The sequence below is a fragment of the Periplaneta americana genome, chromosome 9 (genome assembly GCF_040183065.1).
Source record: "Periplaneta americana isolate PAMFEO1 chromosome 9, P.americana_PAMFEO1_priV1, whole genome shotgun sequence".
Classification (NCBI taxonomy): domain Eukaryota; kingdom Metazoa; phylum Arthropoda; class Insecta; order Blattodea; family Blattidae; genus Periplaneta; species Periplaneta americana.
The window spans coordinates 90105155-90132394 of record NC_091125.1 but is presented as its reverse complement, the minus strand read 5'-3'; the positions used below and the strand labels follow the sequence as shown (position 1 = coordinate 90132394).

Here is a 27240-nt window from a genome sequence, read left to right as displayed (position 1 = left end):
ACTAGCATAATTTTACATATTATTTTATATTCTCCATATTCAGAAATTTGTGATAGTGTCATTAATGTCTTTCAATTCATTTTTTGATTGAACATACTACATGAGAAAGAGTAACTCCTAAAAACTTATAACTGTTAACTAACGTTGTGGGAAGGATTTGTATATTATTATTTTTAACTCATTTCTTTCAATCACAGAAAATAATTCATTTTTATTTTTCGGTGAATATTTTCATGTAATATTCTTCACATATTTTATTTAAATATTATTCCTCTTTTTTATATTATTTTCACTATTTTCGATTTAAGCTAGGGCGTCGCCTTGTTAGGGATCTATGTAAAATACATAGTATAACCACATGAATAGATAGTTGACAAATCCACTGCATTCTCTACATTGTGAATATATATTACACCACGACTTAGACATAATACTTCCTAATCGGACGCCTGAATTTATTTTCCTTTAATATCCAATGCATTTGATACAAGTAATCTTATTTTCTGAAATAGCATATAATTCTTGAATTATTTCTAATTCAAACTACTTTCTCTTGTCCGATAGGAGAGAGCAGATTTTTGTTTACTTCATCGAAAGTTTTTTCATGATTTGTGAACAGAAAAATATATAAAGGATTCAGAGACTTAGTGGTCCAAGCGCCATTTATTAAGAACTGAGGAGGATTAAAGTTAAGTGAACACCACAGTTTAATGAAAATTGACATATTAAGTTTAATGTGCATGCTTTATATTACCTGCTATATGTTTAATTGAATTATGGTAAGCACTTAATTGTAACCCTTGATTTCTTAGTTTTTAATATAAGCTATGGCGCTTGGCCCACAAGCCTTCGTATTTTCCTCTGTTGCACTGTCTATGGTTTTATATTAATTATTAGCCGAATTGCAATATCAATACAGCTCTCTTCAACCCTAACTCCCCTCTATTCTTCTAATACAACTATTTCAAATATAGTTCTAAACTTTGAGATGTTTAATTTTAGTATATTTTCTACAATGATACTCACGGTAATTTTAAAACCTTATTTGGACTTCTATTGTATATAATGAATGATTCAATTACTGATAGCTTTAGTTCTTCTGGAATTCCTTTTTTATACCCAACATTCATTTGAAAATTCTAGAAACAGGTTTTTTGCTTAGAGGAATATAATTTTACTGTAATTCACTGTTTAAAACATTGCTTCAAAACTGTCTGATTTTACAGTTTAAAGATAATTTAGTTTCTGCGTATTCATCGGTGTATTTTTAGTTCTTTACCAAAACCATAGCGACCTCTTGTTCTGTTTCTGAAGTCCATAAATATTTTGCAGAAATTCAATCATTAATCTTGTATGAATATGTTTCTCTGTACTGTATCTCCCTTCTTTATTGAGTGCTGTACTAAATCATAAGTACAAATTTTGTGGTTGTGTTTATCATTTTCGTTTCTTGATACCCAATTATTTATCATATATATTTTGTACTTAATTCTTTAATTTATGTCCTATTCTGCAGTAAGTGTTCAGGAGTTATTTTTTCAGATATTTGAATGAGTTATAGTCATAAATTTTCTTCAGTTTGTATTCTTAATTTTTCTCAACATATAGACTAGTAGGTATATGGACATTTCTTCTACGTTATAACGTAGAAGCAATTATAACGTACGAGCAATTATAAGAAACATAAAGAAATTATAAGAAAAATAATGTTATGCTATAAAAATAAAATTTAAAGTTAACAAAAGTATACGATTTTAACAACCCTTAAAACAAAAATGGACCTCTACTTACATTACTTTCTAGCTATTCCATAGCGATTGCTAACCCGCGTGATAACTGCTACATTTGTGCTGCTTTAATGCAGTAAACTGTTTACAGGTTTTCAGTTGGAGGCAAAGACGTCGGAGAATGCGGTATCTCTTCCTGCACCGTGGTAATTGATTCTGGAACCTCATTGATCACCATTCCTTATCAAGAATACGACGCCTTGATTTATGCTCTGCAGACTATGGTAATAACTTTCATATAAAACTTGATAGCACAGCTACTCATTACCTGACATACTCAAGTACAATATTGATCAAAGTTCAACCTATCAAGTAAAATAAATTAAGGAACTAGGTTAAAAAAAATTAGCTCCTGAATTTCTCCGCTTTCTTATTTTCTTTCTTCTCCCGAGATTTTAATACAGATTTGAATCAGTGGCGAAGCTATTTGGAGGCAATTCAGGCAATACCTACCTAAAACATTCCCTTCGATTAAAAATATAAGCACTGCAATAAATTCCTCCGCAGTAATTGTTGTGATTGGAAAATTAGCTTATTGCACTGGATTTTTGGCTCAATGACAGGTAGATGGTAGCACATGTTAACGAAAGATGTGTTCGGATAGGCTGATGAGAATCTAGGGATGAACATTTTCGCTTGCCTCTTCAACAGTCATGGGTTGCAGATGGAGTTAGGCGAACGGAAAATATCGTGAGGTTCTTTGAAGACAGAAAGAATTTCTAGCAACCCCCTTCAAATCGCTAGGAAGCATGTCTCACAACCAACTACAGCGACAAACAAGAAATATTCCGTTTTCCGCTCCTTAAGTCATTTTGCCAATTTTTACAACTTATTGTAACTAGATCCCTAATCCCATATAACAGACTGATCAGCCTAATACACTTTCAAGACAACTTTTATCAATTGTACTATGCTGCCATCTAGCGACCGCAAAGAAGTCACGTTATAACCCTTATGGAATTGCATGGAGCAATAGCTTGCAACTGTACTTCCATCTAGCGGTCGTTACCAAAAAAAATGTATTTTCGATAGTGAAGACTCTGGTGGTGTTTCTCTTTTTATGTTGTCATTTCATAACATGGTAATGGCCAATCTGGTATAGCATATGTGATCAGTAGGGCTGAAAAAAGTAATGATTATAGGCTAAGCTGCATCGTACGTAGAACTCTGTGTTTACAAAATGCCATGCGTACACTCATACCGTAATAAAACATACCTCTTAACAAACTTAGAGAGGACTTTCGAATTTTTTGTGAATTTAAAAAATCCTACATAATAATAGGGTAGTTCAATTTCCACTCCATCTCATATTATCATCGATGGGCAACTCGTGCTCATAAAGTGCTAAAAAAAACCTTGAAAGAGAGAAAGACAGACGGAGCCAGCCGCAGCAGTTACAAGTTGTTTGCAGTTTCGCTGCAAAAGCAGTTCACTGCCACGGTGCGCTTTGGCGGCTCATGCAGGTAGTCGTAATATCTACTCCATGATTTCAATTTCAGAATGACGCGTGGTACAGTAATTATAGTAATTTTATACAGACTCTACTTAAACACACATAATGAAATTATATTATTTCTTAGCTTTGTAAATTAATTTAGTATTGGAAACACAAACTGAATACAACATTTTCAAGATACAACAAATATAGCCACAACACTAGTTGCTAATATTTCTTATTATATGTCTTATTTTAAATATAGAACGCTAGAATTTACAAGTCTTTATACATTAAAGAGTATTCCTCTGTACTTAGGAAGGTAATAGTCTGTATTCGTAAAAAATCACAAATTCAAGGAAGTAATTTTTTATACGTAACGGAAAATAAAATAAACTTACTACTTCTGAGCTCTTTCTGTACATTGTATTAAACCCTGACTCAAGCACATACAGTATATATGGAAGCAAAGAGTATATTTGGAAATTCTGACTTAGGTAGCATTATGAACAGTTCAATTCCTTATTTCGCTGGAATCTGAGTGGCGTGCTGTTATGTAGATTTATCAATTCAAGTTATAAACTTTCAGGTTCTTCTATCGGCTTTAAGCCAAAAGGATTTCAGAAAAATCTCGATTCCTTGTCAATTGTCATTGTTTCTCCCAACTTACCAGTGAATTCTGCTGTAGGTCTTGAAGTAGGGTCTTATATTTGATAAGAAGATTTTCTTATTACGCTTTAAGATAGTTTATAGTCAAAGAAAGTGAAGTTGTCTGTGTTCTACGTCATACTGCCACATTTCAAATTTATCCATAAATGCGCTAGTCGATCATATGTCATGCAAGTCTGTAACTCGCACGCACAACGTGCTAACGATATTTGATATGAGTCTCACCTTGTTGATATCCCATTTTTACCTTTAACTGTTCTAAAGCAGATCTAGACAGCATTTCTTTACTAAAATCTTCACTGTGTTTATTTGTAACATAAAATGCCATGCGTAAGAAAGTGTAATAGAACATAATACAAGCTTTACTTCGCTTCTTAATAAAAAAAAAAATCTTTCTCTTTCGACTCATCACTAAAGGGAAATGATCTGGGGATTATATTGTTTTTCATTTAAAACGAGCCGCCAATTACTGCAGACGCGAACGAACTTGCATGTTGCAAGAACCTTATACAAACTCTACAGCCAGTACAGAGGTTGTGTTGACACTTTGAGATCACGAGTTGCCCACCCATGCATATGATGCATTACTTGTAAGAGAAAGTATTAAAAATTCTTATATACCTAAATAATTCAGTGTATGCATATAATTTACTGTGTTACAGGAACCCGGAGTAACGGTTCAAAGACAACCACAGGGGGGATTCCTCGCAACGTATGTGATATATGTAAGTGTCCTTCCCTTTAAACGAGCCACACACACGTTAGTAATCAGGTTCTACGACCATGAAATTCATGTCTATGTTCTTAAACTTGTTTTCGAATTATAATAAACAATAAGGCATTCTCTTCATTTTTAAATGTTACTTGGTGTGTATGGGAAGTAGGTCTAATTGCGCTAGACATACAGTCATAATAAATGAAACCAGAATGAAGAAGGAATGCTGTTCCGGAATGTCTACTTTAATAAGTTCACGGATTTATATGGCTCTTAAATCTCATAACGCCGACAAAAAATGTAATTCGTCGGTCCAATGCCAAAACCACGAATGTGCAAAATTTCGCATTTTCACCTAAGCGCACTATCTGAGTCTGTATGGTATGTACTGTTGTCACGCCAGGAGAAGGCGGCTGAAGTACTTAGACGGGGCGGAGGGGAAACAGTCGCGCATGCGCACCGCGCTGTTCACTGCAATATTCCTGTTTCACAAACATCTACTGCACGTGTCTATGAATCTTTGCGACTTTGTGAAAATAATAGTGGGGTTTTTACTGTAGTGTTTTATTAGTTTCAACAAGACAATTGTTTTCAGTATACCACAAATCTTGTATTACTTTAGTTATCCTTTGCTTTTCGTGTTAATAGTGTTGATAATAATATAGTTAATAGAATTTATGTTATTGTATACTGTTATTTAGGTTTATAGCAGTTTTTTGTTTATTGTAAATATGTCGACAAAGAGGAAACAAGGATTGACAATCTATAGCGAAGAAAGGAATATTATTAGAAGTGCAAAATAATTCTGTGATGAAGAAAAAGAACAACAGTGCCTTTGCATTCCTCTTACGAAACCTACAGCAAAGGTAGAAAAGTACTCTAATCTATCCACAAGAACAATACAGCGTATAAGGAATGAAATGAAAGACTGCACAGAAGAAAGTACGTTGTCGACACCTGAGGGAGAAAAAATGTAAACGTCCAGACTACCGAAACGCAAATGTAGATGACTTCGATGGGAGATTGACAAAAAGATATAATTGAGAATTTTTATTTGAAAAAGAAAGAGGGCCACCGGCGTAGCTCAGGAGGTAGCGCGTTTGCCTGCCGATCTGCAGTTGTGCTCGGGAGTGAGTTCGATTCCCGTTTGCGCTGACTACCTGGTTGGGTTTTTCCGAGGTTTTCCCAAGCGGAAGGCGAATGTCAGGTAATCTATGGCGAATCCTTGGTTGCATTTCGCCAAATACCATCTCACCATCATCAATTCAATCGACACTGAAGAAGCTAGTAGTTATTACAGTGTCGTTAAATAACAAGTAAAAAAAATAGTATCAAGCTGCAACAAACGTCTATCCTTTTACAAGAGAAAATTGATTTGAAATGAAAGACAACATTAAGACGAATACTGAAGAAAAAGGATTTCAGGTGGAAGAAGTGTGCAGCAAAAAAAATTGAGGAAAACACTGTAAATTAGAATACGTGAAGATATCTACAGCAAATAAGAAAGCTTAGGAAAGTGGAAAAACCGATTTTGTATCTGGACGAAATGCGGATAGATAGGCCTACCAATTTAACGCTTCCCAAGTTCTGGCACGATAAAAATGTTACGGGAGTTTTGACTACCGTAAATGTGTCCAGAACACTCATTGTTGTTCATCAGGATGGGGGCGGTGGGGCTAATGGCTTTGTTGAGAGATTCGAATTAATATACACGGCTGGAACATAAACAGACGATTATCATGGACAGATCATACTCCAGCAATTTTGAAAAATGTGATAATGATAGTCATAGCGACAGCACCAAAGATGCGGAATCTTTTATGTCTGACTCCGTTCCCGTGTAGCCAAGTAAGTGGACGAAGTTTTCAGGTCAGAGTGTAGCGTGAAGTTCCCCCGTCCCGCCTATCTACTCCCCGCGCCAACTCGTAGCGCGAAGACAGTAGATTCTTATGCCAAAGTCACATAAGTGTATGATCATTCAATTCCGAGTTATTCACAATTCTTAAAACACTTATGTACTTCCACTTATGTCACTTTGAATATTAAAATGCTTTTATCTCAAAAGGAAGATTTTGCACATTCGTGGTTTTGGTATTGGACCGATGTTCCTTTGTATCACTATTTGTCGGTTTTTTGCAGACGCAAGATATTTCGAATCTACAACCAATTGTTGTTACAATCCAAGGACAGCAATTTGTTATTAATCCAGCAGACTATACGGTGAGTAGAAATATTAAAACAATTTCGTCGTCATCATCATTATCATTATAAGCAACTCTTCAGGGTATAAACTGCTACCAATCCTCAGTTCAAGAACATCTACTTCTTTGGTGTCTCTCATGTTATTTGACCTTCATTTCGTACTTTAGACGAGACGCTATAAGCAAGCAACTCTTCAGCCATTCTAAGCCCATGATTTCAAAGGTTTTGTTTGTAGTCTATTCTCGTATTCACTGTTCGATTTATTTCTGATGCCGACGCTGCTCATACAATTTCAATGGAGTGTTCATCCACAGAAAGTATCATTTCATGCAAGGAAAGTCGTTTATCATTTCTGTTCCACACACATGATCTGATCATATTGTCACAGCTACAAGTCGAAATTCTATTAATAATAATGATAGCCTCTACTAACAACAAGAATAATAATAAACTTATTCATTCAAAAACTGTTCAAAATGTCCCCAATCTGCTCTAGGCTTAGATCCACACGTGTTTTATTTATTATCAAACGCTTTAATTAAAGTTTCGCCACTGGATTTGTGTAATTTCCCATTGCCTATTTTAGGTCACCAATTTTTTTTTGTGACTTTCTTGATATGTTATGGACTTATTAGTACCACAAAAGAAATAATTGGTCGGATACAGATGAGGCGATTTCGCAGGCCATAATCTTTGTGATATAATTAATATTCTTTCTACGCAAATGTATGCTAACAAATTCATTGACGCGTGGGATGCACGAGCCGTAGCATTATCCTGATAAAAATCATTTAGCACCTCTTTTTCGTTTAACAGGCAAATAAAAATAAACGGAATATCTGAACAGTAAACTTCAGAACTAACGGTCGTATTAAAAATATTGGGTATATAGCAAGCAACACATCTATTTTATCTTAATGCAGTTTGGTTTCTTTCGCTGCACGTAAGTTTCCAGATGGCTAAATTAGTGAGAGGTGAAGGGGAAACTAGGCAGTTGGTTTCGTACAGGTCATGGGTGAACTTTAATTAAAGTATATACAGTCACGAAGCTTGAGATTATTTTTTTGCATTTCTCGCGATAGTTGCTAGCCTCTTGGAGTGCTGTGAGTACTAGGAACAATAGACTGTGTCACAGCCATCGTGATCTAATACAGGCCGTAAGTCAGACCATGTAACTCGCTTAACCCGATCACGAAGGGCGGCGTTTCAACCATATAAATTAGTTAGAATGTATAAACAGTAACATATGTAACATTCAATTTGTCTGTATTTTAATACTACAATTGAGTCCTGAATTACTGTATTTATCTACTACCTAAGGGACGAAGTAACACAATCGTACGTACACTAATTTCATAGGATCGAGTGGTATGGTAAATTCTCTGTCTACAATTAAGGAACGGATATGTACTAAATTAAAATCACAAAATAAATTCTCTTTTATTAAATCTCAAAATAGCTTCCATTCTAAACTTAAAATGTTGATGTGAACAGATTATGTTAACATGTAAAATTCTCTTCACATTAAAACAACACAGTTTTGTAATTATTTCTGCAACATAGGCTATTACGCAACAAGAATTAAATGGAACTTATGGACACATTACACTAAATAAAACTTAGCAATGATACGCAATAAAGTTATAATATAATATTTCACTGAGCTCCATACATTGAAATAGAAAACCCGAACATACCTACATTACGGCCTGGTCTAGATCGAAAAGGCATTGACTGTGCCGTATTTCGCATTGTTGTGAAAAGTAGTGTAAACTGGGAAATGTTTGTCATCAGTTGTAATAAATGTAAATGGCTAAAATACAATAATTTGAATAATAATATGGGACAAGGAGACGTTTGTAATACTATAAATTGTAAGAAAAAGAGGTCAGAGTTATCCTTTTTCCGAAAGATCCAGGAAGGCGAGTTTATAAAATATAATATATAGGCTACTTTATGAAAATAATATATAAACCTTATGTATATCATATTTCAATAAAGGAAGGAGGGCGTTAATTTTTTCAAAAGAATACGATATAAAAAGTACAATACATTTTATCGTCTGCTAGGGAAAGAGTCTGTGACGAGGCGATAGTAGCGAGCTTGACGGTTAGCAACAATTTATGGATGCATATTTATTAAGCATTGAGCTTCGTGACTGTGTATACTAGACTGTGGGTGAACTATGTACTATGTGTATCTCCATGGATGTCGCAAAGCAGAAACCTGGAACTGAGTTTAACTGAAAATTGTTATTCTTTTCTTAAAGAATAAAAGTAGGGAGATGACCAGTATCTTATTTGTAAAAACATGTCAGGTGCAGAAAATGTAATTTAAAGAGGCATTATGTGTTCCATGTAGTGCGACGAACTGTGTATAAGTTTTATATTACATAGGAACGGGTTCCTACAGTTGAATTACTGAGTCGTAAATTGATAAAATCGATATTCCTCAAGGGTGGAAATTCAAGTTTGAAACACTTATTGCGAAACCTAGGGTTTCGATGGAAGAAACCTATATCAAACAGATGTGTTCTTATAGAAAACTCCGATATAAGGGCGAAGACAATAAATTATTCAAGACTCATAGAAAAATACAGGTCAGAAGGACGCAATATAGTTTACCTATATAAATCTTATATCTTGTCATCCCACGTGCATCAGAAATCATGGTGTGACGATAGTAACAATGGTCTTATTTCACCTGTATCAAAAGGTCAAAGACTGATTATAATCCTTGCTGGTGGAGAACCAACCAGAATAGAGGTATCGTGTGGTTAGCACGATGATCCTCCCAGCCGTTATAGCTGGTTTGCGAAACCGGATTTTCGCTACCTATCGTAGCTTCCCAAGTGCATCACGATGCTGGGTGGGCACCGTTACCATACATTGGCCGAAATTTTCTTCCCCCATGAGGACTCGAACCAGCTTGCATTCCGTAACGCGAGTCCTAGGCAGGAATAAGCTTCTATCACAATAAAATAAATAACTAAAATAATTAACGGTACATACAGAATTATTATGTTCTTAATAATTTTAGCAAAATTTACACATGCACAATCTTTGGTACCACAAACAATCTTTTTGGCGGAATTTAAAAACTCCAAAACCAACTAAAATTTTGCTTTACACGAATAGATTATAATAGAAAGTATATGTCAATCTTTGTGACATTTTATTTCTTATATGTGCTTTCAATAAGTAGCTGATACAATACTATGTTCTCACCTATATTTATTAATTCATTCGTAGTTTTCTGCCAAATATCAGATCTTTCACTGCCACTCCCTACTTTCCTATTTTCAGCCTTCCACTTAGTCTCAGAATATATCTTAATGTCGTCTATCATCTAATATCTTCTTCTGCCCCGAACTCTTCTTCCATTCACCATTACTTCCATTACATCCTTCAGTACCTAGGCAGTTCCTTCTCAGTCAGTGACCCAACCAATTCCATTTCCTCTTCCTGATCAGTTTCTTCTATTCGTCCTGGTTTCACCATCATTCTTTCTTCATACACTCTTTCCAACATAGCTCCATTTTTTATTTTGTCTGTCCAATTCACACGCTCTATTTTTCTCCATATCCACATTTCAAATGCTTCTACTCGTTTCTCTTCACTTCGTCGTAATGTCCATGTCTTTGCCCCATACAATGTCACACTCCACATAAAGCACTTTATTAGTCTCTTCCTTAGTTATTTTTCCGCAGATGCTTTTCTTCTATTAAATGCTTCCTTTGCAATTGCTATCTCCCTTTTGATTTCCTGGAAGCAGCTCATCTTACTGCTTATAGTACACCCCAAGTATTTAAAACTGTCCACTTGTTCTACTGCCTCATTTAGAGTTGGCACGTTTACCTTCTATATTTTTCCGATAACCATAGTCTTCATCTTGTTAGCATTTATCTTCATCCCATACTGCAGGCAGCTGTCATGTATATCCCTTCGTATCGTCCCCTCTCCTGCTAACAGCGTCATATCATCAGCAAATCTTATGCAATTTATTTTTCTTCCTCCTACTATCACTCCTCCCGTGTTCTGAAAACAATTCTTAACTAAATCCTCCAAGTAGATGTTTACCTATACAGTATGTTGTACGATTTAATTCAATATGTTATAAGAAAGTACTACGTATATTAGAGTGTGGTATAATTTGTTACAATAACATAAGATATTAAGCTCTTCCCTTTTTCTCTACAATTTGTTACAGTAATTCCAGATTCAAGGTGTGGACGCTGATTTTCCTCAGGAAGTGAGTAAATAAAACTGAACGATGTTGTTAAAACTTCCGTTTGTGTGAATTTTCAGACGCAGATAAACGAAGGCATATATTTAGTGGAAGTGAGCATGAATGAGAACCCTCAAAATGAGAATCAGCAACTATGGATACTGGGCGATACTTTCATGCGCACAGTCTACGCGGTATTCGACATGGATAACAAGAGAATCGGATTCGCAACTCCAAATTAGCGTTCCAAAGTAGTGTCAGAATTGTTCCAGCTAAATAAATAAAGACATTGAATCTATCTCAGTCTTATTGTTTGTTCCCATCCAACTAACATGTCCAATCAGAGAGAAGTCATTGCCGCTTTTCCAGTTGCTCTGTTCCTGGATCCCTACCGAACCAGATGAATTGTTCTTCGAATGCCCGTATGGGGTTATTGCATATAATTATTAAGACTGGATAGTGGCATAAAAAGGATACTGTTAGCTACTAACCACTGACTGAATGAAACAACTGAAGCCTGGATCAATCAACTGAGAAGTGACAAACAATATTTGCAGGCTGATTTGTACCAGCGAGACTTCCGTCCACGTGCAAATTCTGTAGAGTAATTTCCTAGTATTTATTTCTCTTGTTCCCCTGTTGTCCACTACAGCTCAAAAGTCTCAACTCGTGAGCGCTTTTTGGAATATTTGCCTGAACGTTATGATTATTTTCACTTTCAACATAAGCATCCCTGGATTGTTATTAACAGAGAAAAATTCGCTCCAGCGCCGACGATCGAACCCGGGTCTCTCAGTTCTACGCACTGAACGCTCTAACCACTGATCTATGCTGTATAAGTCGAACATGAAGTAAGGCCTCTAAGGGAAGAAAACCAAATGAGAAAGATTCGATCCGGTGCGGTGGGTTGAACTTCGGCGTAGCTCAGTGGTTAGAGCGCCCAGTGCGTAGAACTGGGAGACCCGCGTTCAGTCCTTGGCGCCGGAACGAATTTTTCTCCGTTAATAGTTTTTAGTATTTTAATGTACCACAACTTATGTATACGAGTTTCACAATGTGCCTACAATTACCATGCAATCCCGACAGCCTGTTAAACTAATAACTAGACAGTGGAAAAAGTGAAGTTGTTTCGTATCGCAGTATATGGCACGTGCCGCGCCGTTCGTCATTTGTGTACCTGGCGAGTACAGCAGCGTATATAACGAAGGAACCCCGGTCCACATTGCAACGCAATAATGTCGAAGTCAAAACGTTAAATTCGCTTAGAGATACGAAATACAATTAAGAAGTATGAGAGTGACATTTTATGTACTAACGAAGACAATATCGTGTGTAATATAGGTCTATGTAAAATTAAAATAAAAACCAGAACAATTCAGGCTATAGAGAAACATTGCAACAGTACATCGCACAGGAAATGCGTTGAAATGAAATCTGAGGAACCATCATCATCATCATCATTTAGTTGTGTTGGTCTAAACGACATGTGCAACATGATGCTCAGTGCAAATATTCCTCTAAAGAAATTGAGTGATCCCCATTTTAGAGTTCTTCAGAAATTCTCTCGATACAAAAACTGTTTAAGCGATAGGCGAAGACGATTCAGCTTCGACAACTTACGAAAATATATCGTCGTTTACTGCAACGCTGGTAATTGCATCAATGATGACGAGGACTTAACTTGCAAGGTATGTGCTACACTACTACAGTGCGTTATTTTTCTTTTCCTTCTGACTGTACGGAGATACAGTAGCATGTTGACGTCGTCTGTTTACGTTTAAAACCTGTTTAGCCAATGGTCTGAATGAAAAAAATGTAACATATAGTAAATGTGCACCTACATTCAACGATAAGTCATCCCGCATCCACACTCTACTAATAACTTAACTCCAAACAGTCAATTTCTTCTTATTGATCTTAAATGTACACCATCTGTTCGTTCTACACTTACGTTTCTTTCAGCATTCTAATCTTGCTAACTAAATTTATATATAATTCCGTCTTTCTACATCACATCTAACTCGTTCTACTCTACAGCATATTATTCTGTTGATCATTATTACTTTATCAAAATATCGTCCTTAAATTTTAACTGACTATCCTAGTTAAATCCTTATACAGTACTAACATTCTTATTTTTAAATCTTTAACACTTCACTCGGTTGTACTCATTGGGATCTTTTTTCTACCTAATACACATCATTATAAGTAGATAAGCATAGACGGACCCTGTTCATTCCTAATTCAATGTATTAGCTTATCGGTCCTCATCATGCCTCTTAAATCTAGTAATAGTAGTCACTCGTGTACTTAATACAGTTCTTTGTTATCACTGTGTCTAATTTGTCATAAGTCATAACATGGAACTGTTATTAGCATAGTTTAATACCTGTGAAAGCGGAAAATGCACAACAATTAACAGATATTGGTTAAGAACAATTAAAAATCGAACCTAGATCATACGAGTAAATACAGTTTCGTTAATAAAGTCTTTGCCATCTGTAGCATCTACTTATGGAACAAGAGCACTAATGTACATGCTGTATATTGTTACAGTTTTGCTTGAAGAATGGCAACTATTTGGTTCGAATACAATTCGCCGTAACAAACCAATGGATATTTGGAGAAGTTTTCTTTCCCAAAGCATACGTGGAATTTGACATGGAGAACAAGAGAATTGGATTCGCTCATGTAAAGCACTAACTTTCACGGAGAGCATCATGCTGAAATATAATTTGTTGCAATTATTGTATTGGCACCTGAATAGCTACAATAAAACTGCACAGTATCACTGGTTTTCTTTGGTTTCTATTTGAAGAAAGTCTCAGAGTTTGCAAAAGATGAAAATATCCACATATCATTCAGTGAGGTAGAACTCCCACGTTTCCTCAGCATAAGTACTCCAAGGAAGTGGTGTGGGAAATATACCCTATCGCTCTCAGAAAAGACCAAGTACTCATACTTTAAGAAGGATGAGTGATTCTAGAAAATATGAAAAAAGTTCCCCTATACATGGAATTTAACACGTTCTCTTCCAATCCGTATCTGTCATTTAGAAGTTTGTTACCATGAAAGTGTAAAGTAATTTTTCACTCTAGAAAATTTTTCAGCTTTAAAATAAATTAGCCTATCATTTTCAACATCACCGTTATCACCAGCAGCTTCATCATTATTGCTATAGCAACCACATAAGTATGTTTTTTTAATTTATTTATTTATTGTCGCTTTAACTTATAACAAAAGTCATAACGCGACACGAATTAATTTTAACAATAACATAACATTTAGCAAGTTACAATAAACATTACACAATTTTATCAAACAATCTAGTTAACTTGAAAAACTTCATGACACTAGTGCACTAAGAAGGTTCACCAAGAGATTTTGCTATATCGTTGGGGATTTTTAGTTGTTGTCGTAACTGATTGTATTGAAGATAGTCCTGGATCATGTGCTTCACAGAAAGAGTTTCTGTGCAAGTGTTAAAAACTGGAGGAGGTTTCTTCTTTAATAAATAACCATGTGCGAGCTTGGTATGTCCAATATGTAGTCAGTTGATGAAAACTTGATTTCTGTGTGATAGATGTTTAGTTGGATAGGATAAACTGGAAGTAGTTCTAATTTCCCTGAGTTTGCTAGTAGATGTTTGAAGCCAATTGGAGTACCATAGATCATTTAACTTTGTTTTAAGGTGAGTGGTTATATCATTATTCAAAGTGTCAATGTCCATATCTGTATAGGAAGACGGGTTGTTTCTTTTGCTGCCATATCAGCCTGTTCATTTCCATGCAGACCTTGATGGGAAGGAATCCCATAAGTATGTTATAATACAAAAATAATGGTACAAATATTTCCTGAATTCTTGGTCTGAAAGGAAATGCTCAAGAATGAGTACAGGTAGACCGACCAGGGAGTTTATCTGAGGATCTTCAAGCCTGAGTTTGCTTATACTTCATTCGTTGGTATGTTTATGACAGTTTTGTAAGTGGGTGAGGTTAGATATATGAAGAATAAGTTATTTTTGCTCAGTACAGTACAGCTGAATAAAAAAATTTATGCAACGGGATATATATTTATCTTGTGTTTTGGAGTGTAATGTCTATATTACACCTCATTAATAGAAAAATGAAGGGATTTGGTGTAACGAAAATCACACTGACGTCATTCGACTTCGGGTTCCATGGAAATTCTTACGTCATATTGCGCAGGTAAACAAATGAATTCTCGCCGAAAAAACTAATTGACCCACGTGATAGAGATTTATGTGCTGAATTCATATCTGGTTGTAGTATTTTTCTATCATATATTTTTATTTACTCTTAATTTATTATACTCTACGCTCTGCTTTCAATTTCTTACACTCAGCTGCAGTTTCTTCCTTTGCGCGGTACATTGTAACGCTGCATACACTTATTTCCTGATATTGTTATTTTTTATGTAAATATAAAGGAATTTTCAGAAAATAATAAACATAGAACTGTATATTCAAACCTTGCATCTGCAATGAGACCAGTCCGCCATGATGATAACATACCGGTTCCGAATCCTCCAGAAAATGAAATGGAAATTTTTCAAGAAAGAGAATGTGGAGATAATACTGTCGTGGACAATTAGAATGCTCACATTTAAATACGTTTATTTTAACAATATTTCCGTTCTCGTTCCCGTTGTTTCCGTTCCCGGTTTATTGTGTACCAGCCTTTAAACGTTCCAGGTTGAAGCTGCTATTGAGGTGAAGTCGTAATGCATGTCGTTACTGATAAATCCTGTTACATTCCCTGCCACTATCTTCAACTGTTGCATTCACAAAGTGCATGTCAGCAAGTTCTGATAACGTGTACAGTGAGCCATACTACCAAAAAAACATACTGGAGTAGCGATCTCGAGAGCAAAGGCTGTCTTCTAAATGAAAGTGGCACCGCATGGTGGCGTAAACATACATATAATAATAAATCTACTAGTCAATAACGCCTGAATGGTAAGCAACCCAACCGACAGATATGCCAAAAGGTTGTCCTGTTGCAGGTTTGCGCTCTCCGAGCCGGCTCACAGCTCATGAGCGGAATGCAGATATTAGCTGCCCTCTGTATAAGGTTGGACTGGAAGAAGGGGTGATCTCGTACAAAATATACACAAAAGGAAGTACTATTACGAGTGCTTATGAAATTAATTCCCGTTCAGTGTTTGCAAAACTATCTTGGACTATTATTAATTAATAGAGAAATGTTTATTTTACAGAAATAATATAATTTCTATAGCTACTTAAATCTACAATATCATTTCGTTATATTTTTATTTATCAGTACATCAAAACGAGGTTTTATGCTGTTGGCAGCTGAAAGGAACAGTAGCCTACTGATCGTAATGAAACATCAGTTACAGATGTACGTTGTCTGCCTTTTTTAAAGTTGATTATAGAAAACAGTTGCTCACAAATATAAATGTTGAGCCAAACATAGCAATCATTTTCACAGCCAGCCTGTGTAGTCGTGGATATTATTGCTAATGTTTAGTCTTGTAAAACTCAACCAGGCTAGTAGTATTATTCAAACGATCTTTAGCCCTTAGGTCACATTAAAGATCAATAAGTTCGAGCTGCAAATCGTTAAATGTTATGTTCCGTCTTGTACTGTAGATTCCTCCATACTGCACTGTAGCAGTAGGTAAGCAACGTGAAACAGTTACTGAGAATAGGCCTACACACTGCACTCCACTAGATAACTGAGTGATCGTTTCCCTCTCCTCTACCTATATCATTCATGTCTATGTCATTCTGACGTATCTTCCTTTCCATTTCGGCGAGCGGTAAACACGGTTCTCCCGCTCCGAAGGAGCGCGCGCGCTCGTTGCGCGCTGTTTGTGCAGGTATGCTTTAATGGTTTATCACGGTTAAGTGCTAGGTTACCGGACACAGGTTCCTCATGACAAATTGTTCTTTGTGACATCCCCTACCATCATTAAAAGTTTCCAACATATTCATGCGAACACACTCTATGCAAAGCAACAGTGTGTATTGCATCAGTGTTACTAACATATTTCTTTATTTCTATAAATATTTTATCGATTTTAGTTATATTCAGAGTGATAAAAAAAGCTATTACAAAATTCAGGAGGTCATTTAGTACATGAAAATGGATGGAAAAGTTCATATGCATCTATGCCCGAGCCACTTGATGTCACTATAATAGGTGTTCAAATTGCTACACAGTGCCACAACAAAACATCACTAGTGACTTGTAGCAGCAACTGCTGCTTGGTAGAGATTGAAAACCACACTAAAATGCTGCTACTAGTGATGAATATGATGACGATGATGAAAATAATGGCAATAAATAAATAGCACATGTACCGTACTTTGAATACGAAGTTACAACAGTCTCTAGGGTGAATGTTACTTATGTCCCGCCCACTATAGGAGACATAGGCCAGTTTTACACTAATCCTAAACATATTTCGTATAACTTGTTGCTTGTCCTAAACATATTTAGTATAACTTGTTGCTTGTGAGCCATCCCAAACCCCGACGTCCACCTCTAAGAGCGCCGGTCCTTATATACCCGTCAGTCAAACCTACTGACAAATAAAAGCAACTGACAATAGATATCTCAGTCATGACAACCTCATAAAATATCGTATCAATTGAATAATCGATCTTGCTACGTACAACATAATTATATCATATTATTATATTATTACCCATTTCAACGAGTACTGACGACCATAGCAAAATATGACAATTTGGTCCAGGGAGCATTCTCTTTTGGTACAAGGATGATTTATGTAACATGTTTCTAAATTAGTCTTTTAAGTACCGGTACATTCTTTAATATAATTTGGTCCAGGGAGCATTCTCTTTTGGCACAAGGATGATTTATGCAACATGTTTCTAAATTAGTTTTAAATACTGGTACATTCTTTAATAGATCACTGAGAAAAAAATGTGAATATAGGGATGTGGAGTGAATACGAAATTATTTTTATTTTTTGGCGCATCATTTTTACATAAATAACGACAAATAAAAACTAACATGCCACATAACATTATTTTAAGAAATACAGGAAACAAGCATGAATAATATTCACCATTCTTAATGAACTTGGGATAGAAAAAGACGTATGGAATAGATTACATACAAATGTGCGTGTAATAAACAATGAGCAAATAATCTTCGATTAATCATTTCAAAACAACGTGCATATAGCGTGGATCTGTAGGAAAATAATTTCTTATATATTGCTCCCAGTGTGCATCATGTTTAACTTGTGAAAACAAATGAAAATTAACATGGCATATAAACACTATTTGAAGAAAGATAGGAGATATTAAGTAATATTCAGCGTTCTTAATGATCTTTGGATGAAAAATAACAATGAAATATGTATAAAATAGAAATTACATACAGATGAGCATATAAAAAACAGGAAGTAGAATCATATCGGATTAATAAGCTTAAATTATTCCAGGTTTAATATAAGCGTGGTCTATATCTAACGATGTCTCCCAGCAAATTACTTAATTATTTAAAAGCAAAAAAATCGTGTTAGAAGATTGAATTTGCGTATTTTCTCTGAAACTTTCCAAATATCTGTAGACAGTCTTTTACATTAGATTGCCGAAAACTGATATATAGCGCAACATTGGCAGTGAAAAAAGTGTGAAATATTCGTTCAGTGGGCGGTGGATACTCTACATTGACCGTCTCTAGCTTTTCCGAGTTATTCTTAGGCTACAAATAGGATGGTGTTGTAGAAAAATTGCTATTCATGGTAGGTCTTAATATTTCAGAATAAACCACATTTTTGGTATAATAACTATCATTTTTGGCAATGTCCTGTTATGATGTTGTAACCATTTTAAATTTCGCATCTTTTGCTGCTTTTACTCATTTGACATGAGTTCTTTGAGTTCATTATTTGTACTCGGCTCAGGGAAGGAATTATAAAGTCGACTAACAATCTCTCCCTTAAAATGAAAGCCTTGGCAAAGACTACATTTTTCGTTCATTGGACCAACATCGTAATATATAATACTGTCTTCATGCATAATTTCATTTCTTGGAACGTTGTTACAGAGAACATTGTTTCTATATAGTCATTGATGCAGTTACATTTCTAAAAAGTTCTACCACGTTTTCTTGGTCGACCAGCTACACTTATAATAATGAACTAATAGAGAAGAACTAAATTCCCACGTAACAACACTATTACTGTTTAGTAACACCAGATAAAAACACGCGTATATTGAAACACGAAAAAAATACGTGACAGTTGAAATGTGAACAAACTATCAGTGGCGCAAACTTCTGGAAAACATTGGGTGGACTCAATCTTTAGGTACAAGTTAAAGTAAATAAATCTCTTAAGTAATAATAGGCCTAATAATAATAATAATAATAATAATAATAATAATAATAATAATAATAAAAATAATAATAATAATACGATAAATTATTGAGTGGGCTCGGGTCCCAAGGGCCCATATAATTTGGCGCCACTGCAAACCATTATTATCGAGATCTCGAAAAGCATGATATTGTGACGTCAATATCTCGCATGTACAGAAGGCTTCGATAACTACATTTCTGAACGTTTTAATAAAACTCAATGTTTTATTGTTTGAAATTTCGTTATTTGAACCATAGCTTTTCCTGTACACAAAACCCCATATTACTGACACCATTCATGACGTTTATAAACCTAACACAGCTGTATTAATAGGCCTACCTCAAATGAAGATAAAGTATATTTAAAGCCAGTACGTGGAACCACGGTCATCTGCACAACACTACGAAATGAACTGCAAGATGTCCTACGGTATAATATGCTTTCGCTGCGACGGACGTACATATATATTTTTTTTAATTTTAAAGCTTTTTATGAACTTCGCTACAAACCATTTAGATTTTCCCGAAATATTAATATTATTAGCTTTCGATTGAGACATCGCACAACCTCACAGGACGTATAGTTTTCATAAAATTTTCCGCCATAGTTCAAATTAAATATATACTGGGTGTTCATTTCAAAGTGTGTCATGACGTCACTGTTGTTGGGTCACCGATTTGAAGCGAGTTTCAGCTTATATGTTAGAGAAGTTGTCTATTATTTAAGGCGCTCTTCAATCTGAACTTGAGAACGTGTACGGTATAACTTGAACGTCGTATCAACAGATGGCGGTCTGTACGGTCTGTGTGCTACCATAACCTCTTTCGAACTGTGTTTTGCGCGGGCAAGTCGTACGCAGGGTATTTGTTATCATCGGTTGCGTACGGTAACATTCCACAACACAAATCAAATGCTCCGTGTCCATGTTGACCGTCAAAGTTAATGTCAACAAATACGTAAGTAATCGTCTTAACCCTCTCCCCATATCCCGACAGTACGTATTTCCAAACAGTTCACATTCCTGCCATTACCGGCGTTACCGTACGTATCGGTACCTACTCTTCAGAATTAACGCCGTACTTGCTAGGCAACTTCTCTGCCTCTTAGGTTATACACCTCTGCGGAAATGTAGGAAGATTGAATAGATATCTGTATTATCAGTTGGCGTGTAGTATGCGGAAATACTTTTGGTTAGGGCTATTCGTCCGTATGGGTTACATGACACGATGCCCACAGATGTACCGTATGATGAACTATGAGCCTTGCGACATATTTCACCTAAAAGAATTCTAGACAAAATCTCGCAGTGAAAATACGGAGCATATGGCCTAACCTGGACTATTGAATTTATGACTAGACCAAGCGACTGGTTTTCACTGTGCTGTCAACTACACGTACTTACGCGTCTGACGGCACCATTAAACTATTCTAAACCACAAATCAGATGAGGCAACGTGGCGAGTCCACTTGCTAAAATGACTGGATGAAGTGATTCGTTTTCAATGTGCTGTCAATTGAACGTATTTCCGATGACATGTACTGTTAAACTGTAACGAACCACAAGTCGGCGAGGAAAAGCGAAGGCCCCATGTATTAAAAAGTGAATTAAATTATGTAGAGAACTCCAGAAAGATGTAGTAACAAATCTAGAGAAAACACACTGCTATTAGGCTGAAGAAATCCATAAGTTTAAAATCTTACGGATAAATGAGGCCGAAATGCTCCCAGAGTCTTTTATATATCAAGAAAACAATAGCAAAAAGCATTATTTTATAAAGTGCACACATGAAAATGACGATATTTTTCTACTCACCGCAGAGAAGTAATCCACGTTGCTCCGAAATCCTGAAATTAGAAACATAACAATTTTAACAACAACGCCATTATCGCATATTCTTATCTACTACTGAAGTTTTCTACTATACTATATTGTGCAACGAGCCTATAATGGTAATAATCAAGACGCGAGTTTCATAATTTTAATACAAGCGTCTTAATTACCATTATAGACAAGATGCAGACGACTGTTTTTGTTCGACCATAATTAAATGTCTAACCTTTTAAGTTTTTATAAATATCTTACCTCATTATTTTAGTGATAATGAAACGGTGACCATGAGTACATTTTCGCGTGTTATCTACTATTGTAACAGGTGGCAGGCAAGGATCATAAGTGTCTTTTCAGTAGGGAAGAGTCGGGTAGTATCGGACATCGGGTAATATCGGACAGTGCGTTTCTTTCATCTACCACCATATGGTAGTACCTGAATGACATGGTTACGTTTCTCTGTGCGACATCACAGAAACCTAACCATGTCAATCAGGTACTATCATCGTGTGGTAGATGAAAGAAACTCACTGTCCGATATTACCCGATGTCCGATACTAACCGACTCTCCCCTATGCTTCTGAGTAGTGCAATAGATGGCAGGCGTATTTATTGACTTTTTTGCAGGGGTGTGGTTTGGAGATTTTAACCTCAAAGCACCTATCTTAAAACACAGAAAATGAACTCAATTTATTAGAATATTAAAATTAACATGAATAGAATTTATTTTATTTTAAATACATGTTGATTGTGCAGTTTGTGCCTGCTATTTTGGATTGATACTTTCAAGGCTTGCGGGTTGTTGCACGTACGACAATAATTAATGCCGCATATGCTTAGTTGGAATGTCATAATGAATAGCAGTATTTCAATGTACGTTATTAAGGTTCTGTTACGTCATCTGTAATTAGCGCATTATAGTACGGTCGAATAAAAAATATTTTGAAGAACAGACCAGTCAGTATTTTCAGTCTTATTATTCAGATTTTACAGCGGTCGCTTTTATATTTGTGCAACTAACGACAGTCATTTTTCTCATATTCGTGTATCACCAGAGCCAATAACATCCGCTTTCCTTTATTTTGGAAGCTTGTCATTGTCGGATTGTTAAAAAAAGTTTTAATTCTCCGTTGTTGTTAAAATTATAGTTTTGTAAAAATTATAAAAATATTTATAAGAATGACTATGTTTAGTTTGTATAGCATCATTTTGGGAGATCTCGACATTTTTAAGGAAAGTAGCATTCCGAGCACAGTTCCTAGTGAAAAACTCGAACTACTCGTACATCATATCTGTGTTGACTGTGTTTTTAATCTCTATGTAAGTGAACCTCGTGATTTCAACTTATGTTTTGCGTTCACAGAAGGCAATAAACACAATGAATATTAGTTACACTTTCCTTTTCGGTCATGAAATATAATATACCATCTTTAGTTCGTTGTATTTTGACTGGATGTGCATGATATTAGAGATGCACAAATTATTGTATACAGGGTGATTCACGAGGAAACGTAAAACATTTAGGATACGATATCTCAGGCCATTTTGAGTGAAAAAGTTCATATAAACATAGGTCCGTTTTCGAACGATAGCGGAGCTAAATGCATTTTTTTGGTAAAACGACTCGCCGCAATGTGAATCAGACGTTACCATATGCTGCTGACGTGAGACGTGAGACAAGGTTACCGATCGCAATGAATGACTAACATTGGAATCTACCGTAGCTAACGAGAAAGACAGGCTACGGCGCGACGTCACATTCGTAGTCAAACATGGCCAACATTGAACAAATGTATATAACATAAATACACGTTTAACATGTCAGCAATTCCTTTGTTTTTTTTAGAACTTTGAACATGTATTTATATTAGACTATTGACAAGATGGCCATGACTGGACCGTGATAATCATGTGATTCCGATTCTTGCCGAAGCTTGTCTTTCCCGTTAGCCACGGGAATCTAAATTGTGAGCGATTTGGAATAAGAAAAATTCATTGAACTCACAAATCGGGTGGTGAGACATTACAAATATCCAATCGCCTGCCCTTGTCCGACGTAATGACACAGAACCCGCACATAATACAAATACAGTATCACTTATCAGTTCACAGCAGTTCAGTCAGCTACCTGCAGTACAGTAGTTATACAGATACAGTTATCGGAATTGTTAAGTTGTGTTTTTCAAGATGTTTTACAAATTTTCGACTGCAGAATAACTCGATATTTTGTATCTTTATGGTTTGTACGATGGAAGTTCCTTGCGTGCCGTTGCTGAATATGAACGACGCTTTCCGAACAGAAGGGTACCAGATCGAAGAGTATTTACTGTCTAAGGAGTTGAATGAAAGCCTTGGTATACCAAAGGAAGGTGGAAACGATAGAGGCGTTAATCGACCGTATTTTGATGCTGCACGCCGCATAAAGAACAGCTACGAGCAACTTTCCCGAGCGACGAGCGCGATTCACGCCCGAGCGCAACAGTGCATTGAAGCAGAAGGAGATACCTTTGAAAATGTGTGGAAACATCGACCCCGACGTCTACAATATTAGGTATGTATGCATATGTGAATATAAACTTTAAATTTATCCGTTATCTGTCTCCAAATGCGAGTTAGTACAATGGAATCCCAGTAGTTTCTGTAAAATCAAATATGTTCGTAACCATTCGAAAACGGACCCATATTCATTTGAACTTTTTGACTCAGAATGACTTCAGAATTCACATTCTAAATTTTTTATCTTTCCTCGTGAATCACCCTATATACATTTTACAGGTTATTGAAGACGGCAAAATGATTATCCTCAAACAATTATCTTTGTTTCGAACGTGCTGTTATCTTTTGAGTGAATATGTATCCTTGGGAGATTTCGACACTATGTTTTGGGGAGGTCTCGACGTGTGTCGAGTTCTCCTTGATTAGCAATTAGGTTCAGCTGAAGCACGTGTTATATTTCTTCTGGTATAATAATTGGAAAGTTCATGTGTGGATTAAGCCTGGGATGGGGTGGGAAGTCTCGTACGTGCAATAAAAGTGCATGTAGCTGCTCAAATCGTTCCCCGTGCTGTACTTCCTGAAACTTCGAGACACATTAAATAGAGAATGAAGCGAGCGAACCGCGTGGAAAACCACGAGGCATTTTACACTTCTGTATCCATGGTACCAAGAGCGACGTCAAAGTAAATCATTCATATCAAAACGTTACAATCTTTATCTTCTTGTAGGTCGAGTAGGTATAGACATTTCACATCAAAATAACCTTACAGACGTTTAGGAAAATATATTCCATGGGGAAGGATAGACGGAAAACAAACAGTAAGTTTAAAATCACTTTTTGATGCACTTACTGAAATCTAATTTCTAAATCTACATCTATACTTTTTATACAAATAATGTAAAATTTAATGAAGTAAGTCATCTATTGCAAGAGGAAAAAAGAGTAACATGCTGCAGGCACGTGACCGTTCAAATCCTACAAGGCCGCTTAACCCTCAGCCGCATGAGAGCGTCGACACTGCCTGGACCGACTATATCACGTCCTCACATTCAAGTACAAACAATTAGCACCTATTTTGTGTTTACACGTTTACAAACGAATCACTTTCCTCGTTCACTGAGCCTCTAGGTCACAAACCATTTCGCTAATAGTTATTTGTTCTCATTTATACGCAATTGTGAGGCTTCGTGAACCGCGAAAGGCGCCGAAGTAAAGAAGTCTACTCAAACAAGGAAAGCGTTTAAACACATAATAATGGAGTTATGTAAGCAATGAAGAGGACCGAGAACACATTTTTTATCGGAAATAAGCGACAAGGAAAGACGAAAGAGTTCACTGGCTGTAGCTTATAAGAGAAACATGTGCAGTACGTGACTTCAGGTTGGAATTTTCAGAGAACTCAATCGTTTCAATGTTCAATTGAAACGATTCCGATCTCGGACACAATTATTGTATGATTTTTGTACTAGTGCAGCATACAGATAAAATTTTTATTTGAATTATATTAAACACTTTTCAAAACAAACAGAGAACAAAGTCTAACAAATAATGTCAGGCACACTATCCAAAAAATAACCAACATAAATTTTAATTTCACTGAGATATGACTAAAATGATTCGGATTAATCATACTTGTGTTAATAATAGTAATAATAATAATAATAATAATAATAATAATAATAATAATAATAATAATAGTAAATTCAGAAAAAATTTGAGACTTTCAGTCTTCAACATGGTTATAGATAATCGGTCTTTTAGACCGTATCAATAGATGCAGAAACATTCCATATTTCGGAGCTATATGCGGTGAGTTACTCGTAATATCCTCTCTGACATCACAGAAGGCAAGATACGTTGTTTAAATACGATGCGGAACTAATGCTATGGCTATATCTTTCTTGTACCTTTATTCATTAAGGAGATGTAACTTCATTTTAAAATAACATAATGTAATTTTCAATCAATTAATCATTTTACCTCTTCAAATCCTATTCAAAAAACGTATCACTATACAATAATTGTAATAAACAAAACATTGAAGGGTGCAATAAGTACGGAACTCACAGTGTATGTACTCATTGCAAGTCCAAAGTAAAATGGCAGTTTGTAGCACCTTGGTAGTCCTACTGAAACAGAAAATTTACATGTCCTGCCTAAAGTGGTGAGCATTGCAATTAATGCATAATCAAAATCTCTGGATGAATTACGTTCTATTGCTGCGTACTGAACTGATGTGTCAACGATAGACAGCGTTCTTGACCGCTTCAAAAGAGAAAAATAAGAACGAGCAGGTAAACTAACTCGTATACTATGTCCAATCCATCTATAAAGTAATTTTCGATCCAGAACATGACAGGCTCTTAAGCATAATATGCTAGGCAACAAGAATGCTGGTACCACATAACCATTCCGTTCATGAAAAGATCAGGAAGGATGGTTCTTAATAATTGTCTGCCATTTACAGTACCATTCATGAAATTAGATACTGCAGTAAGCTAATAATAATCTTAACCTCATAAAAAACTGAATTGTTGCGAAACACGTTAAACATAACATTTAAAATGCATTTATTGATACTTAATTTTTTAGATAATATTCTTTACAAATTAGTGATGGGCGATAGTCGATAATATTATCGATAACTATGACTTCAGCTATAGCCAAACTATCGACAGTTAAATTGTTTCCAATACTATAGATAGTTCTGGCGACTATCGATATTATCGAAAAATGGGAAGATAATTCATAATGTATTATAAGGCTTTCACACTGGAGTTGGGCAACATGATTCTTTTTCATCGATTTAATCAGACGTTACGAATCGTTTGTAACGATTCATTCACGGTTTGTTCAGAACTCATCCCAGTCTATGATTCCAAGTATTCTTTTGAATCGTAAACAAACGACTGACACGATTCTTCATTTTGAAGTCATGGATAGAATTGAAGCGTTCTACATATCTTTCATAGATAGCAGAGTAGGCCCAGGAAGGATACAGTCCCTTTATAATGAGAGCTGAGACATTGGGTCGTCTTTTTCTGATTGGCAGGAACCAGTTTTCGTGACCTACATTAATCTACAAAATTAAGAAAGATACTTAGTTGTCCTTAATTACAATTTATAAACTCAACCTTAGTATCAAGTAGGTTTACATTATATCCTTATTTAACTACTGCGCAAATTTAAGGCATGCGCGTATAATTTTTTATATTTAATTAAGCAAATCCAGCAGGCCTGTTTTGTTTCCACTGTCCGTTCTTTTTATCATACATCATTCACCCACAACTAAGTAATTTGATCAGAAAGTAGGCTATCTGTATTCAGTGGGATCTTCAGTTGCCACGGAAAGACTGCTATCCAAAACTGAAAATTTAGTCAATGAAAGGCGAAACCGTCCTCCATCCCAACAAAGTGGAAATGCTTATTTTAATGGGAACTTAGATTATCCAATGATCACATTTTTAAAAAGAGACATTATAATGATGGCTAATA

General features: G+C 35.7%; 2 protein-coding genes across 2 annotated transcripts in view; one reads left to right on the top strand and one right to left on the bottom strand.

Annotated features, from left to right (window-relative positions):
- Positions 1-11333, top strand: part of LOC138706223 (cathepsin D-like) — a 40655-nt gene extending 29322 nt beyond the window's left edge. Inside the window, exons 7-10 of the mRNA XM_069835263.1 lie at positions 1879-2011; positions 4554-4616; positions 6746-6826; positions 11116-11333. Of these exons, the coding sequence (XP_069691364.1) occupies positions 1879-2011; positions 4554-4616; positions 6746-6826; positions 11116-11277 (439 nt within the window). The 3' untranslated portion in view covers positions 11278-11333. The remainder of the gene's footprint in view (positions 1-1878; positions 2012-4553; positions 4617-6745; positions 6827-11115) is intronic.
- LOC138706225 (fatty acyl-CoA reductase wat-like) overlaps positions 1-27240 on the bottom strand; it is a 335996-nt gene that overhangs the window by 186962 nt on the left and 121794 nt on the right. Inside the window, exon 3 of the mRNA XM_069835267.1 lies at positions 21234-21265. The gene's annotated coding sequence lies outside the window, so the exon portion shown is untranslated. The remainder of the gene's footprint in view (positions 1-21233; positions 21266-27240) is intronic.